General features: G+C 36.8%; 1 protein-coding gene across 2 annotated transcripts in view; it reads right to left on the reverse strand.

Annotated features, from left to right (window-relative positions):
• Positions 1-8132: 8132 nt before the first annotated feature.
• The window catches only part of SCN7A (sodium voltage-gated channel alpha subunit 7), an 86686-nt gene continuing 77120 nt past the window's right edge, over positions 8133-17698 (reverse strand). For both annotated transcript variants that reach the window (XM_070581527.1, XM_070581528.1), the window contains exons 21-25: positions 17264-17317; positions 16351-16488; positions 14698-14802; positions 14106-14376; positions 8133-11207 (exon numbers count right to left, since the gene is read on the reverse strand). In XM_070581527.1, coding sequence (XP_070437628.1) covers positions 10141-11207; positions 14106-14376; positions 14698-14802; positions 16351-16488; positions 17264-17317 — 1635 coding nt within the window. In that variant the 3' untranslated portion in view covers positions 8133-10140. The remainder of the gene's footprint in view (positions 11208-14105; positions 14377-14697; positions 14803-16350; positions 16489-17263; positions 17318-17698) is intronic.

The following is a 17698-nucleotide window of genomic DNA, read 5'->3' on the forward strand; positions in this document are numbered from 1 at the left end:
AGTTTTGCTCCTCAGAATGACAGAGGGTCGTGCCCATTTGCAAATAAGGCTGCCATCTCTGTTTCTCCTAGATAGACTGGAAGCTTTGAGAGATTAAGACTTTGTCTCCTTGGTGATGGATTTTCAAGTGCTCAGGCTGGGCTGTGGCAGCAAAAAGGTGATTTTCTGAGCATAGGACTCAAACAATTGGGAGTTGAAGCAAGAGAGGAAGAAGAATTGGGCTGAAACTTGTGAAAATATTGTTTGTCCTAACTGTGTACATACTGTTAACGTGCAGTCAAAGGCCTGATCAAGTCCTCTGGTGACAGCAATTTAGGACTTGTGATACTTTTTCTTCCATTAAGAATTTGCGTTGTAGCATATACTTCCTTTAATTATTTTTACGTCATTTTGTTTATGCTCTGTTGCCCCATCTAGCTCAAAACTTCTTGAGGTCAAAGAGTCTGTATTTTACTTTCTTTTTGTACTTAAGTATACAACCTGGTAACAAGAATAGACTGGTTTATTGGTGTATATGAGACAGTCAATGTTATAAACATTTTAACTCAAAAAGAAAATAAGACTCTACTTTGCGTATTTTAGAATATTAATTGATATCAATTCAGATTGTTTCACCTGCATTTTATCCATTTCCTCCTCCCTTCCCCACTTTCCAAACATTCAGGCAGAGAACTGATTTCTTCTTTCTAAACTCAAGCAGATTATGGATCAACACAGGAAAGAGAAATAAACTCTAAGAACTCTGGCCTTTGTTTTTGAAAAGCCTAGATGCTCAGGAAAACTTATAGGTTTTAGGTAAGTTTCAGATATACACAAAATGTCTTGCAAAAACAGAGGGAGAGGTGACTTTCCCTTCTTCAGACTAGACGAAAGATTCTCCCAAGTTGAAATGAGGATGTCTCTTTCATGGCAGTGACGTGAGGGAGATGGAAAGACCTGAACAATTCACTCCAAAATCCCACCAGATTTGTCACTTCTCCCCAAGCCTTTCTCGCTCAGCTCTCCTATAACCAGGTTTCTTCTCCTGCTTCCTGTGTCCTCAGAGGCATAGATCCTCTCTATGTCTGAGCAATCAATTCAACTGTGGTTCCAACTTTGTGAAACACACAGCAAAATACAAGTATCACAGCGCGTACTCTAGAATAAGCAGCTCCTTTCTCTCTTTCTCTTTTGTTCTCTTAATTTTAACAAAGAGAAATGAGATTCAAGCTTACTCTGGGGGAAATTACTATAGGAGATAGAATTTGAGTTCTTTCAGTTTCACAAATTAAAAAAGGTTGAAAGTTTGGTTGGCGTATGGATCAGGGATAAGTTCTTCTTGTAGAAAAAATAAGTCACTTACAAAGAGGATAACTTGTGGGGTTTAGCAAAGGGGCCTGTAAAAGCTGTGGGCAAGGTTTAAAGAGAAATCAAGGGACTCTGCTTCTAGGCCTGAAGGCATGTGGGGGAAGGGGGGATGGGGGGAGTCAGGCAGCACAGTTCCTGGAAGTTTCCTAGAGACTAGATGCAGCTATAAGAAAGCATCCTTTACAGAAGTTGTAGCCATAGGTAAAGAGTGGAAACTAAACCTAGTAATCTGAGAGAGAGAAAGCGTTTATTATGGTGCTTCTTATTAGCCAACCCAAGCCAGGCGTCAGAGGACAAGAGAACCTACTGAAGCAACGATTTTGAGTGAGTCTCTAAGAACACAGAACAAAGAGAAGGACGGAGAGTGGTTTTCTCAGGGCGAAGGGAAGATATCCAGTACAGCTGACAATTCATGGTTACAAATACATTAATTTCTAAGAAATTTCATTTATTCCTAGATCAATGCTATCTAATAGAACTTTCTGAGATGATGGAAATATAATAAACTTGTGCTAACATGGTAGACTCCAGACATAGATATTTATTGACTACTTGAAATGTGGTTAGTGGGATTTAGAAACTGAATTTTTAGTTTTGTTTTGTTTTCTTTGCTAATTAAGTTAAAACGAAACAGCCCTAGGTAGCTAATGGCTATCATATTGGCAGTGTACACTTAGATAATTTTTTCTTAAACTTTAGTGTACAGTAGACTCACCTGGAGTGCTTATTAAAACACAGCTGTCTGGGCCCCACCCCTTGTGGTTTCTGATTCTGTAGTTGGGACGTTTAATTCGCATTTCTGAGAAGTTCCTAGGTGATCCTGATACTACTAGTCTGAAGAACACATCTTGAGAACCAGTGCTCTAGATAAGGATTTATCCATGCAAAAATTTCTTGTAATTTTTGATGGCCTAATTCAGTTTTTATTAGTGTTTCTTATTTTTTGTGGTAAATAGTGATGCTTTATTAATAATGATAATTCTAAGCATCTTGATTAATGACATTATAATTTTATTCTACTTTTAATATTTAGTATTTGCTAATTTTATAGTATTTTTAGTATTTGTACTAATATCACATATATATAATTGTCCAATTAAACTGATACCTCATTTATGTGATATTGGAAAATGAAATATTCTACATAAACCAACTTTCTCTTTAACAGTTTTAATAGACCTTTAAAAATATATCATGAGGCTTTTGGTCCAGACAAGATGTCATAGATCATATTTTCCCTGCTCTTTTCTGCTAAATATAACCAGAAATGGCACAAAAGACAACCAAAGAAGGCCCCTGAGGGTGATAAGAGAAGGCAAGCTTGTTTGAGACCTTAGGGCTGCAGACAGCACAGTGAAATGCATCTTGCATCCAAACACCCAGGAGCGGAAGGCCACCTGCTCTTGATTTAAAAACAGAAGGCATCCCAGGTAGGCTCATTCTTCCCCTGGGTCTAAAGGGAGTGCCTCTGGTAACATTAGACCAGTCTGCATTTCTGACAAGGAGGATTTATTGAGGGCCCTACCAAAAATAAGGTGGCTAGGGAAGAGCTTTCCTTCTTTGGTAGGCCTGAGAAGTCTCTTTTCTGGTGAAGCAGGTGGGTGAAACTGACAAGAGAGACTCAGCTGCAACAGTTGGCCTAATCCAGAAAGCCTATTTAATCCAGAGATTCTCGTTTCCCACCCAGAGACACCAGAATGGGTGGGTGAAACCAGCGAGGAGGATGCAACCACACGTGGCCCACTCCAGACAGCCTTTCTGTTATTATGAGCTATGGGTAGAGGAATTCACCTCCCCTGCAACTGAGAGAAACCAGGTTTCCTGGCCTGTGGAAACCTCTTCCAGTCCCTCATGGAGCACCAGCAGGGACCAGTGGGAGCCCAAGCCATACCAGATAAACCAAGGAGACCAAAATAACATGACAAAGCTTCTGAAAATTAAGCTACCATGGGAACCACAGTTCACAAAAATAGACCAAGATCTATGTGTTAAACCTAAACAGTGTGACTGCCTGCTAAACTGAAAGACTTAAATAGGACCCAGTATCTCCTACCATGATGGACAGAATATCCAGAGCAGCATTTAAAAAAATCACCCAGAACACCAAGAACTAAGAAAATCACACTTTGAAAGGGAAAAAAACAATTAGCTGACACTAATACTGAGGTGAATCAGATGTTGGAATTATCTAAGAAATATTTTAAAGCATCCATTATAACAGTGGTTCAACAACCAATTAGTAATTCTCTTGAAATAAATTAAAAAGTAGAAAATCTCTGGGCTGGCTCCGTGGCTGAGTGGTTAAGTTCATGCACTCCGCTGCAGGCGGCCCAGTGTTTCGTTGGTTTGAATCCTGGGCGCAGACATGGCACTGCTCATCAAACCACGCTGAGGCAGTGTCCCACATGCCACAACTAGAAGGACCCACAACGAAGAATATACAACTATGTACTGGGGGGCTTTGGGGAGAAAAAGGAAAAAAACAAAAAAAAGTAGAAAATCTCTGTAAAGAAATAGATTTTATAAGAAAAATAAACAGAATTACAGAACTGAAAAATACAATAACAGAAATAAAAAACTTAATAGATTGGCTCAATAGTAGCATGAAGATGACAAAGGAGAAAATCAGTGAACTTGAGTACAGAACAATAGAATTCACAGAATCTGAACAACAGAGAGAAAAAAACAGAATGAAAAATAATAAACAGAGCCTCAGGGACCTGTGACACAGTAACAAAAGAGTCATCATTCATGTCATCACAATCTCAGAAGGGAAGTAGAAAAGAGTAGGGCTGAAAAGTTGTTTGAAGAAGCACTGGCTGAAAATGTTCTGAATTTGGTAAAAGACACAAACCTACAGTTCCAAGAAGCTGAGTGAATGCTAAACAGGGTAAACACAAAGAAATCCATCTGAAAGATACATCACAATTAAAAAGTTTGAAAACTAAAGACAAAGAAAAAAATCTTGAAAGCAGCTAGAAGGAAATGACATATTATTTATAGGGGAATGCCAATTCAAATGACAATGGAGTTCTCATCTAAAGTCATGGAAACCAGAAGGAATTGGCACAATATTTTTCAAAAGCTGAAAGAAAAGAACTGTCAGTCACAAATTCTGTATCCTGTGAATTCATCCTTTAGGAATGAAAGAGAAAAAAAGACATTCTCAGAGGAAGAAAAGCTAAAAGAATTTGTTACTAACGGACACATTCTTATTTATTTATTTATTTCTGGGAAAGATTCACCCTGAACTAACATCTGTTGCCAGTCTTCCTCTCTCTTTTTTTTTCTTCCAAAAGTCCCACTACATAGTTCCATATTCTAATTGTAAGTCCTTCTAGTTCTTCTACGTGAGCTGCCACCACAGCATGGCTGCTGACAGACGAGTGGTGTGGTTCCATGCCTGGGAACCGAACCCAGGCCGCCAGAGTGGAGCATGCTGAACTTCAACTACTAGGCCATCAGGACTGGCTCGACATAATCTTCTTAAAATTTTAGTAATATATTTCCTTTAACCTAATTTATAAATAATGTTATATTTCGGCCTGTAATAAATGTAAAAACATTAAAAAGAAATAAAATCCCTTACTCTTAAAGATTTGCCAAACAAAACTCTTCAGACAGAAGGGAATTGATAAAAGAAGGAATGATGGAGCATTGGGAAGGAAGAAGGAATAATGCAAAGGGCAGAAATATGAGTTCATACAAAGGACTATTCTTTTCCTCATGAGTTTTAAAACCATATTTGATGATTGGAACAAAAATCTAGCACCACCTGATTCCCATGACAATGGTATTTAAAAATGGGGAAAATAAAGACCTAAATGAGAGTGAGGTTTCCACACTTCACCCGAAGTGGTAAAATGTTGATCCCAGTAGACTATATAATTCATTGATAGATAGATAGATAGATATAGTAACACTCAGAACAATCGCTACCAAAAATATACAGAGATACAAATAGATAAATATACAATCAAGATGAAATCCTAAAATGTGTTCGAATATTGAGAAGGAAGGCAAGAAAAGAGAAACAGAGAAATGAGACTGGTGGAAACAAATGGAAGAATAATAAATGACAACCTTAAGTGCTAACATATCAATATTTACCTTAAATATAAACGGTCTCAATATACCAATAAAAAGTGGATTAAAAGATGTCACCCAGCTATAAACTGCGTACAAAAAACTTACTTCAAATTCAATGACATATGTCTGTTGAAAGTAAAAGGATAAAAATAGAAGATTGCCCTCACCAATGTGGGCAGACATCATCCAATTCATTGAGGGCCCATAGAGAACAAAAAATGTGGAGGAAGGGTGAATTCTCTCTCTGTCCTTGAGCTGGGACATCTGTCTTCTCCTGCCCTTGGACATTGGAGCTCTTGGTTCTTAGGCCTTTAGATTCAGGTTCCAAGACTTACACCAGTACCGCTCCCCACCTTGTAGGTCTTTGGCTTTGGACAGGGAGCTATATCATGGCTCCTCTGGTTCTCAGGCCTTTGCATTTGGACTGATTTATAGCACCGGCCTCCCTGGTTTTCCAGTTTGCCGATGGCATATTGCACCATATCTCTCAGCTGCTATAACCACATATGCCAATTCCCATAATAATAAATCTCCTCCTATATATCTATATCCTATCAGTTCTATTCTCTGGAGAACTCTGACTAATACCCTTTTAAGGATAAGGACAATCTTATTTATTTCTAAATTGCTGTGCCTAATACCTAGGAGGTGCTAAATAGATTTTTATGAAAGGAAAGATGGGAGGGAGAAAAGAAGGGAAAAATGGTGATGACATTTTGCATTAATGGGAACTCTGAACATATGGATCTTTTGAAGATATTACTTTCATGTGGTCTACACTAGAACCCAGGAATAGGGGTGTTGTGCCACCTGGATGGTTAATAGACTAACGAGCTGGAGTTGAGAGAAAATCCTGTGAGCTAATTTGTGATTTTGAAGTCAATGAAGATAAGAGGTTTACTTACAGAGAGGAGTTGTCTAAGTTTCTGACCCTGACAGATTTAGTTTATCCTAACATAAAGATAAAAATCCCCCCCGGGAAGGGAAAACTCATTCATTCACTGGAGCTCTTTATTCACTGTTGGAGTCGAAAATGCAGATCTGAAATTCACAAAAAGGAACAGTTAAGAAAGGAGAGAGTTCAAGAATCAAAGGGCAAAATAAAGCATGCCTGGGGAGGGATTCAGAGTGCCCAGACTCATTCTACTCCAATTTTCTACCCAATCTCTACAGTGAAAATTTTATCGTCTTTAATTCTCCTCTCGTCTTTTTTTTTTTTAAAGATTGCCACCTGAGCTAACAACTGTTGCCAATCTTCTTTTTTTTCTGCCCAAATTCCCCCCAGTACATAGTTGTATATTTTAGTTGTGGATCCTTCTAGTTGTGGCACGTGGGATGCCACCTCAGCATGGCCTGATGAGTGGTGCCATGTCCGCGCCCAGGATCCGAACTGGTGAAACCTTGGTCTGCCAAAGCAGAGCACGCGAACTTAACCACTTGGCCACGGGGCTGGCCCCTCACCTCGCTTCTTTATTGTCTAAGCTGAAGAAGGGTAAGTTGAAACCTTAGGTCTCATCTCCATGATGGACTCCTCTCCATAAAAGTGTCTTTGTGTTGAATATGGTTACCTTTTCTCTAATTGATAAAATCTTTCTTTTTCTTCAGAGGTCTACTTTACCAACTTCACCTGTAATTTCTAATGAAGAACCCATTGTTCTTTCCTATATACATATTATAATTTACATTAGTGGTATAAAAATTACCATTTATTATAATCAGCTGTGTCATATATTTTCCCCTAGTCGTTTGGTCTCAGATTTAGCTTTGGATGTATGTATGTATGTATGTATGTATGTATGCATATCTACCCAGGCTCTGGGTTTACCTCTAGTATCTACCGTTCTACAAATGTTGAATAAGAAAACTTCTACAATTTTATCCCTTGTGCCATTCATTCTTCTAGGGTTTGTCTCTACTGTTAAAATTCCCCCCACCAAGGGGAAGATTGGGAAAAAGGGAGAGAGAGAGAGACTTCTTATTTTTATACAACAATTTAATTCATCTTAAGCTTCCTCTGTCTCCACTTCAGTCATTTATTACTAGAAAGCTATTGCACAGAGTGGTTAAATAATAAGGCTCTGAAACAGACCTGGTTTGGAGTCCTGGCCTTGTCAATGACAAGTTCTAGGCCATATAAAAGATCTCATTACCCTTCTAAGCCTGGTTTTTTCCATCTATAAAATGAGAATTATCATTGTTTCATGAGTTGTGAGTGCTCAGTTCATGCATGATAAATACTCAGCACAAAGCTGAGCATAACAGTCTGCGTAATCAATGGTAGCTGTAAACACCATCTGTAAACACCATTTTAAAATGCATTATATTTATTAAAGAAGCAGAAAGAAAATTTTTAAAGGAAGCATATTTTGACATGTAGTAGCATATGAGTAAATTTAATTTCAGCATTATCTTTCATAAAGCGTATTCTAATAATACTCATATATATCTAGTAAGCTTGTAATGATGATTTTGATAAGAGGAGTGATTTTTACATTTTTTTCAACGTGTAGGAGGTCTCTGGTAAGCTTACTAATATTTATTTTACAAAATTAAGTGAATCCAAAGCAGGCGCAAGAGTTTCCAGTTTCGAATTTTGAGCCTGAATGAATAAGCTTTAATGTCAGTCTCATTTTAAAAAGTTCTTATTATACAAAGTTGACAACCTGAGTTATCGAAGAAAAAAAAGCAAAGCTTACTGTGGTTAACAAGTTGTTTTTACTATTTTCTATAGTATCTAAAACGTAGAATATATTGTAAACACTTTGTTAAAAATAATTATTTACATAGTTTTTGGAAAGTTAGTGGCAAACATGGTTTACAAGTAAAAGACACAATTTTCAAACTAAAATCAGTCCGTGGTCTTCACGAAATTTACAGAAGCAAGAGAAGATTTCGTTTAAATATCTGAAGCAGTTTCCACATTAAAGCATTTCCAAGAAATAGAAAGGGGAGAAGCTTAGATAAAGCACCAGCTGTCACCATGTCACCCAGTTAACACTGATTCCTCACTGGTCCCCATTGCTTGATGGAGAACAGGAGGAGAAAGAGAAGGAACACTTAGAGAGAGAAACAGAACCCTGAAATTACATTTGCTTAGGGGATCCCCCAAAGGCATCTTGGTCAGTTGATACAATTCCGAGGAGCAGAAATAGATTACAATAGTTAAGGCTCAAGATCATGCATGCATAACAAAACACAATTACTGAATTTAAGTGATATTGAATGTCATACAACATAGTTAAAACTTGTCATTTAAGTCAACAGTATACATATTTTCTTTATGAACCCCTTAGAACTTTGTAGGCACATTGAAATCAATCTTCTTACAAATGAGATAAATATCAGAATCTCAAACTACATGGGTGTAAGGGACTGCATTTTTATGACTATGTCAGAAAAACACTACTTGTGCCTATCTTTTAAAAATAATTTCAACAGTGAAAATTAATGTTTAGGATTTTAAAGTTTTCAAACATAAAACAATTTACAGAGTAATTATGGATGTGATGAGATTAAAAACAACAAAAATACTTGGAAAGATAAATGAGAAAGTGACAACTAACTTGCATACACAAATGTTGTACACCACCACCAACAACAAACTTACACTTTGATCTCCTAATTCAGAGTCCTCACAGTTTGAGCAATCATTTTCTTTCTCTAAGTTATAAAGAGTCATAAAGTGCAATGAAAAGTACTTCAAAGTGGCCAGTTTCCAACTAGGGATCAAGACACTGTGAAAATCCCTAGACAAAATGGTAGCCCTTGACTTTTCTAGTTCTTATTTATGACATGTCTTTGCCAGCTCTTACATACTCAATGTTACATTATGGATAAATGGTAAAAAATACGCCAGTTTTATGCTAAAGTAAGACTCGAGTCTATTGTAATATTCTCTGTTATATCATTTTAGTAAATGTATGCTTTTTAAAAAAGTGTACATGAAAAAAATTAGGAAAAGGTCGGCAATAACTGTAGTTCCCCTTGTGCTTCTTGTTCTGTGAATGCATTCTGTTAAAGAGCTGGAGATTGGGGGGAACTAACCAGAGAGATGAGAGACCAGGAATCTGAGAACTAGGAAACATTAGCTCCTAGTACCAAAAATAAATGAAAACAAAAACAAAGATGGGGCTACAATCAATCTTTTTCAAACGTGGTTTGAATCAGCCCAAGAGTCTCTGTAATGGATCTCAAAGGCACTCCGAGAATCGCCCTTCCTCTTCCTCCAGTTGGCATCTGTCTAGGCAAGTTTATGATTTAATGGCCTGTAGCATTGTGCTGTTTTTTTTCTAACACGACCCCACATTAAGACAGTGGTCGTTTATTTGTAACTAAGTTGAAGTAGACATAAGCTATATGAAGAAGCCCTTGCAACTAATCTCTACTACCATCTCCCCCATCCTCCAGAAGAAGCACACACCATAGAAGCCGTATAGGGAAAACAAGCGTTGGATTATCAAAAGGGAATTTTAACCCACTTTAACTCTGCAGTGATATTAAGGGGTTGTCTTGGTTAGACTGAATATATAGGGGTAAAAAGTGAATTTGACTTGGAGTCTTGAGAACAAAGCTTAAATTCCCCGGGTTGTAAACAATTGAATATTAAGTGAAATCTTTACTTTCTCTGATCTTTGCTTTTATTTCTGATTTAAACTTCTCATGTTTTGGGGAAATGTGAAGAAGGTGAAAAGGTAGGAAGTGGGATTAGATCTGGCTTTGAATAGCTGACTTTCCCTCAGCCTTGTCAAAATAGGCATCTTCTTTGGTAGCTTGAACTTCCCTGTTACCGTCTATCATATGAATATCTGATGTAGTTTTGTCATTTTGCCTCAAACGGTAACTTTTATAAGCACGCTGAATGATGGTTGCTGAGACTGCCTCTTGTTTTCGTTTCAGAGTAGTTGTAATTGGTTCATATGTGATCTTAAAAGGGTTGGCTAACAGAAACCCTGATTCCATCTCTGAAAGAACTTTCTCCACCCTCTCATCTGTACCCATAACTCGCTTTGCTAAAGCAAGTAAGATGTCAAGGCAATGAATTCTGTCCCCAACAGCCATGGGAAGATCCATGGCAATGAGCTGGCTCTTGTTTGGTTTTGCCATGAAAAGAGGAGGATCAAGAGCAGCTGCCAAATCTGAAAGCTTGCTGGAGTCTATGTACTGGGTCATTTCAGGATCAAACCTCTTCCATACCTGAAAGAATTTCCTAAAATCATCTTCACTCAACGTCTTGGCCTTTTTTTTAGAAGCAATATTTAAAAACTCCATGACAACAACAATGTACATGTTTACAATGATCAGCCACGATATGAGGATGTAACTGACAAAATAAATAATCCCAACAAAGGGGTTACCACAATCTCCTCTAACCTGAGTCCCAGGGTTAATTTTATCAGGATCACAGTCAGACCATTTACTGTTGAAAATTGCATTGAGCATCCCATCCCAACCAGCAAATATCGTAACTTGAAAAAGACAGAGCATACTGCTGCCAAAGGTTTCAAAGTTGGACACATCATTAATTCCAGCTTCCTTTTTAACATAGGCAAAATTGTACATCCCAAAGATGGCATAGATAAACATGACCAGGAAGATGAGAAGACCAATGTTCAACAATGCTGGGAGAGACAGCATCAAAGGAAGCAGCAGATCATTGAACACCTTTGGTCCTTTCCCAGGATGCAGGATGTGGATGATCCTTGAGAGAAGTATCAGTTGCACAAGGGAAGGAGGCACAAGGTAGGGTCCTACCATCAGAGGCAGAAGTAGTCCTTGGTGTAGGAAAAGATAAAGCAGGCAATAAAATTATTCAAATATGATTGTACTCAGCAGAACATAAGTTATTTACATTTCATTTTTTCTATATATTAAGATCATTTATTAATCCTTCTCACATAACAGTTAGCACATATTGAAAGTTTGGGTTACCCAAATACTAACTGTGGAAATGCTCAAAGTATCTAGCCAAATTTGGAAGAGAATTCTTTGTATTATCATCTTAAGAGTACTATAGATCAAGCACTTCTGGAATCACAGATGGCATGAATCCATAATATAAGACAGTAGTCATACCTTTTTCTGATTGCATTTGGACCGAGAAATTTAGTTCAGTCCAACCTTTATTGGATACCTAATAAAGGTGTTATACAAATATGTAAAGATGAATGACATGACTTCTGTCCTTGAAGACTTTATAATCTAGAGAGTAGAGGTAGACATTTAAACTAATTATAATGCAAGGCAGAAAGTCCTACTTGGTAAATATAATTACAAAATATCTGACATTTGGTGATTCACAGATTATAATTTAATTAATTAATTTCATAAATAGTATTTGGGTCCTTAGGAGCTTTACATATGAATTGAGTAAATGAATCTTTGCCTAGAACTTTTTTCTGGTGGTGGTGGGTAGATGAAAGAAGTATGGTAGTGAGAGCTATAACTATAAAACAAGGTGAAATTATACTCCCTTTTTTTTTTTTGAGGAAGATTAGCCCTGAGCTAACGTCTGCTGCCAATCCTCCTCTTTTTGCTGAGGAAGACTGGCCCTGAGCTAACATTTGTGCCCGTCTTTCTCTACTTTATATGTGGGACGCCTGCCACAGCATGGCTTGACCAAGTGGTGCCATGTCCCCACTGTTGAACCCCGGGCTGCCGAAGCAGAACGTGAGCACTTAACAGCTGCGCCACCGGGCTGGCCCCAAGGTGAAATTATAATTACCCTCAAAAGCATAAAGGATGTTCTGTAGAAGTACTGGAGAGAGTGTGGTTCATTTTGAGTTGAGAAGGTGGGGCAGGGGAGAATCCCAGGAAGCTTCTAAATAAGATGGTATGTTTGCTGAATAAGGAAGGCTCATGTCTCATCTGTTAAACTTGGTCACGGCCAATGGCAGCATTTTCTCTGATATTCTATCTTGGCTATACCCTAATCTCCACAGTGCTTTAGTGAACCTTCTGCTCTTACTCAAATTTTTATTTCTCCTCCTCTTCCAAACTCTTCTGTTATGCAGGATGTATCGCCATTTAATTGTAAGCAAATTTTTCTACATCCTCATCACTAAATTTTCTTCACCTCTTTTCTTATCTAAAATCTAACTCTATCTTGAGGACACTATTTCCTTTGCAACACTCTCGAGTACAGACAGCTTATTCTTCCCCACTCCATATTTCTCAGGGTAGAAGGATGGAATAAGCAAGCATCTGTCTTTCTCTCCAATGTGATTTCAGACACTTTTCCTTCCCATCATTTTTACAAGGAAAGAAAGGAGGTTTCTGACACTGCGGATCATGCCATTCAACGATGCCATCTCCCACCATTCCTTGGTTCTATGATTTATTCATTCCCCCTCATTCATATTCATTGGAGACTTTAGCACTTGGCTCACTGCCACCCTTTCCATCCCAGCATCTACCATCAACCACCCATTCAAAGGCCAGTCTCTCAGTCATTCATCATTTTACTTTGCTTATAGACATCTATGGCCACATTCCAAACACAGGATATCTGACCCTCTGAGTTCTCAAATTCAAACAACTTTCTCTCTGACTGCAATTTCCTCTCCTTCCAGATCTGTGATTCAGCAACTCTTCCTTCAGTCTCATAGGGATCTTTAATTCCATATCCCTCTGCTTTCTTCTCAGGCGGCCTCTTCTGTCTTTCAGTCAAGCTTCTTGTACTTGTCTATAATAGTTGTGCTGCTTCCACTACCAACTGAATGAGTGAATTTTCTGGACGCACATTGGGCAGTTTATCTGCATTTTTCACTACTGACTACATAGAATAGAACTTGACAAGAAACACTTAAATATTGTCCCTACTCTCATAAAGCTTATATACTAGTTTGCGTCTTACGGGAGGCAGACAATAAACAAATCTTTCTCTGCCTAAAATACTTTTATCCTAGATTCTTTCTTGGCTACCTCCTATCTAATAAGTCTCTATTTAGATTTTTGCTTCTTCCATGAAGTTTTCTCTGACCTCGACTTACTGATCAGGTGCTCCTCACTTTGTTGTGCTGCTGTAGCATCTCGTGTTTCTTCTCTTATCATAACCTTAACAGCATCGCATTAAAATATACTATTTAATTATCTGTATCCCTTCATAGATTATATACTGTGTGCATATAGGAATTATGCCTACCTTGTTTACTACTGAATTCTTTGAATGTAGCATAGTATCTATTCACAAAGAGGATAATCAAATACATTTGTTAAATAAAAGACTGAGATCTCCAGAGTAGGAGAATACTAGAGACAAATTCATTAAAGTCTAAAACTCTAGTGTTGTGAAAGTTGTAAAAAGTTTTAGAGATTAGAGGAAAAGGAACAATAGTGACCTTGAAAGAGTATATCAACCTAAGACATAAAGATCCTTCGAGCGTCATCCTAGAAAAATAAAGTATGTGATATACTGAAGGGGTAATTAAGCCTTTACCTGGTGGTCTGTGAAGTAAAGTCTATGTATTAATTCAAGAAGTATTTCTGAATATCTTGTATCTATCAGGCACGTGTACATGGATGTATGCAAAAATGTAAGGTATTCTGTTTGGAAATAAAAAGTCCATACTTGCTTTGCTCATTAAGAGACTATATCTCAGAAGACATTTACTGTAAGGGCTTGCCTGAATTAAAGTTATTACAAATGAAAATCTGACTAAACAAAATCTTACCTGTAATAGAGAAAACAACCACCATAAAATCAAAAATGTTCCATCCGACGGTGAAATAGTTACAGTGGAAAGAGATGAGCTTCAGTATACATTCTCCAGTGTATAGCATAACAAAAACTGCATTAATCCAGTGGAGAGCAGTGTCCATTTTTGGACTCTGTTCGTCACTTTCTATCATAATTGTTATCGCTTGGAAACAGATAAGCACCATAATGATGATATTAAAAACTTGATTTGTCACCAAGTCAAAGATGAATCCTTGGAACTTGTTCTGTGGGTCAATAAAAAAGATGTAATAGTCTTATTAATAGGATATAAATACACACACATAGTGTTTAGCCTTACAACTTCCCTCCCAGCCTAAATAGGAGAATAAGTGAGGGCCTATGTTTTTACCAAACTATAATTATAGCATATAGTCAAAAAAAAACACAAACCAAAAAGAAAATCAAAAGCTTTGTTAGGGAAAGTATTTTAAAAATTTTGTCAAAAGTATTTGTTAAGAATTTTAAAAACACATTTTTATTTTTAAAAGAGGATACATAAAGGAAAGTTTTTTAGAGGCCTCAAAACAGTCTAGATGTTTTCTTACTCCTGGGCGAGGTACTGGTTTTCGCGAGTCCTCAGACATCAGCCTCTTCAGTGCATGGTGTTGTTTCTTCTGTTTTACTGTTATAAAGAGATTTGAGCCTCCCTGGTAAAGAAATGAGAGAAAAAGATATTAAAATCACATTTAATCCAAATTTCATCTAAAATTAATATGTATTTTACAAAGCTTGGCAATTATTGACGATCCTTTTAAAAAGGCTTAACTGCAATGAACTAAATCATGTTTAAACATGTCTGATTTTCTGTACAAAAATCTATATAAAACACATGCAGAATATACCCTGGTAATGGTTGATATGCACTTATCTTTTGGTGCACTTTCCTCTGTGTAGTCAACCCTATTTTCCAGTCTTCTGAGGACTACCTTTTATTAGACAGAGACAAAGGAGAAACAGCAAGGGATATCTGGAAAGGTTTACTAAGAGAGACTGAACTCAAAAGCTAAAGGTAACATTGGTTTGTAACTTTTAACAAGCTGGAAAAAAAGAGTTGGTCATATGTGTGTTTTTATATGTTCACTACTACTTAAGTTTCCAAATACCATCAGAAGATATTTTTTACTATTATTCCAAGAGCCCCTGGGCTTACTTCTTCATAGCACCTTCTAGGGCTTATTCTTCTCTGTGTTTCTAGTGTGAATTTCAGTACCTTACACAAAATATACAAAGTGAATAAGAAGTGAACATTTAATGATGTGTTAATCTAAGAATTAGGACTTGTTACTGCTCTAAATCAGGACTTAGTCACTTAAAATTGACAGGGCTCATCAATTTGAAGCTGAGAAGCAAATCCTGGGATGTTATCCCCTCAGGTTAAAGTCCCAGGAAGCTGAAGCATCCAAGGAAATGCATATTTGATCACTGATCTCTCTAATCTCATCTGATAGTAGAGACTTGATGTGGTTTATCAGATTCTGCACATGGTTAAACTTTGATGACATGGCTAAAGATGGAATTTCAAAGTTAAACTATTTTTTTCTTTGATTTTTTTTAGAAGGCTTTCCTTCTCCTAATAGAAAGTAGGTCTCTATGATTAAAATAAGTGGACTTCTATGACCTTTGAGCCCTTTACATTTGTAGAAGCCCAGAAGGGAGTCTTTGTGTGGAGATGGCACCAAACAGAGGTTGTTCAATTCTGCCTCTGAATTCTCTCCTGTTCCTTCCAAGCACGCCTATTTAGGCCATCCAATTAGGATTTATGGCTCTCTCTACTTCTAGCAGAAAAACCTGCTCCAATTGACCAAGATGTCAATGCTGGTTATGACTCTGAAGGCTTTGAATATATCAAAGAATAAAAAAGTATGGTTTGTTTTTCTTGCACTTCTTCACATACTTGTGCAGATGCATCAAATATTATTTATTTTTCAGCACGTCATTATTTATAAACATAGGCACAGAAATGTTTGTAATTTTTAACTTTTAAATTTGTGTGTATACATTTGAATATAGAAAACAATGTATAGATGAACATTTTAGCAATATTCATCAATAGACAGGAGCATCAATCGTTTTTTTTAGATAAGTACCAAGTAAAAATGACATTAAGCTGAACCCTAAACCAATTATTTGAAGCAGGATGTTTTTATCAACGTGTGTGATTTTCTCAGGCATTGATGAACAAAGATATTTATACTTATCTTTATTTTATGCTTGTTGAAATTAACAATAATAACGCCAATCAGCATACTCAGTGGAAGAAATAATCCGATGATAATGAAGCTGATAAAGTAGGAATACATGTAGATATTGCCTTCAAAATTAGGCTGCATATCTACCTAAAAGTTAAGTTAAAAAATAAACAAAATAAGGCAGAGCATGGAGGATTTTTAGGGCAGTGAAAGTACTCTGTGTGATAATATAATGATGGCTATGTGTTATTATACACTTGTCCAAACCCATAGAACGTACAACACTGAGTGAACCCTAAGGTAAACAAAGGACTTTGGGTGATAATGATGTGTCAATGTAGGTTCATCCTTGATAAAAAATTCTGGCGAGTGATGTTGATAATGGGGTAGGTTATGCATGTGAGGGGGCAGGGGGTATATGGGAAATCTCTGTATTTCCCTCTCAATTTTGTTGTAAACCTAAAACTTGTCTAAAAAAATTGTCTTTAAAAATAAAAATAAATAAAAATGTAAGAAAATAAGCAAAATATTGATTTTTTTTTTAACATAAGATTTATAGAGCTATTTATGACAAGAAAATCCAACAATGCTACTCGAGGTAATGTTTCCTCTTGGCTCTCTGGTGAAGGGGTATCATTGCTTTGTTTATTTGGATTTTAAAGTTTCTTGCATTGGTTTAACTATTGTTATGAGTTGGATAATCCTTCAAATGGGCCTATGGGGCCTCAACTATTGGATATAATCCTGGAAGGATTTCATTGTCCATGAAATACTCAATCTGAAACGTATTTAATTTCTGTCTAGCATAAGCATTTGCTTTTAGTGTGTTAATTATTCAGTGATTGCTGGTGCCCTGCTCCTGAATGGCAAAAATGACTTTGCTTTCACCTTAACAATGGCTCTAAGATTATATTGTACTTACACCCATAGAATCGACTGCTGAGTTCATAATAGTGATCCATCCATTAAATGTTGCCTGCAAAAACGGCACGTATTTAATTTTTATGGAAATCTTATGCTTCATAGCAAATAACTAGTAAAACTCCATCTGTTTTTAATCCAGTAAAACGTTTGATTAGTAAGGCTGACCAGACTTCAATATATTGTGTAATTGAGATCTTTACCCTTTTCATTAATTACATTTGTGTTGTCTGTTAACAATTATTTAAAACTAGTTAGTTTAATTGTAGTTAATAACTTAAAATATTTTAAGATAGTATAAATGGAGAGAGCGATAGATGAATAGATAGATAAATGGTAAATAAATACATACTGCCCAAGTGTCATAGTTACTTGTAACTGCTATCTATGTGCTTTTTCTATGGCAGAAGTGAGACAGAAATGATTCACCTCCTCA

The sequence above is a fragment of the Equus przewalskii genome, chromosome 17, assembly GCF_037783145.1.
Source record: "Equus przewalskii isolate Varuska chromosome 17, EquPr2, whole genome shotgun sequence".
In the NCBI taxonomy this organism is placed as follows: domain Eukaryota; kingdom Metazoa; phylum Chordata; class Mammalia; order Perissodactyla; family Equidae; genus Equus; species Equus przewalskii.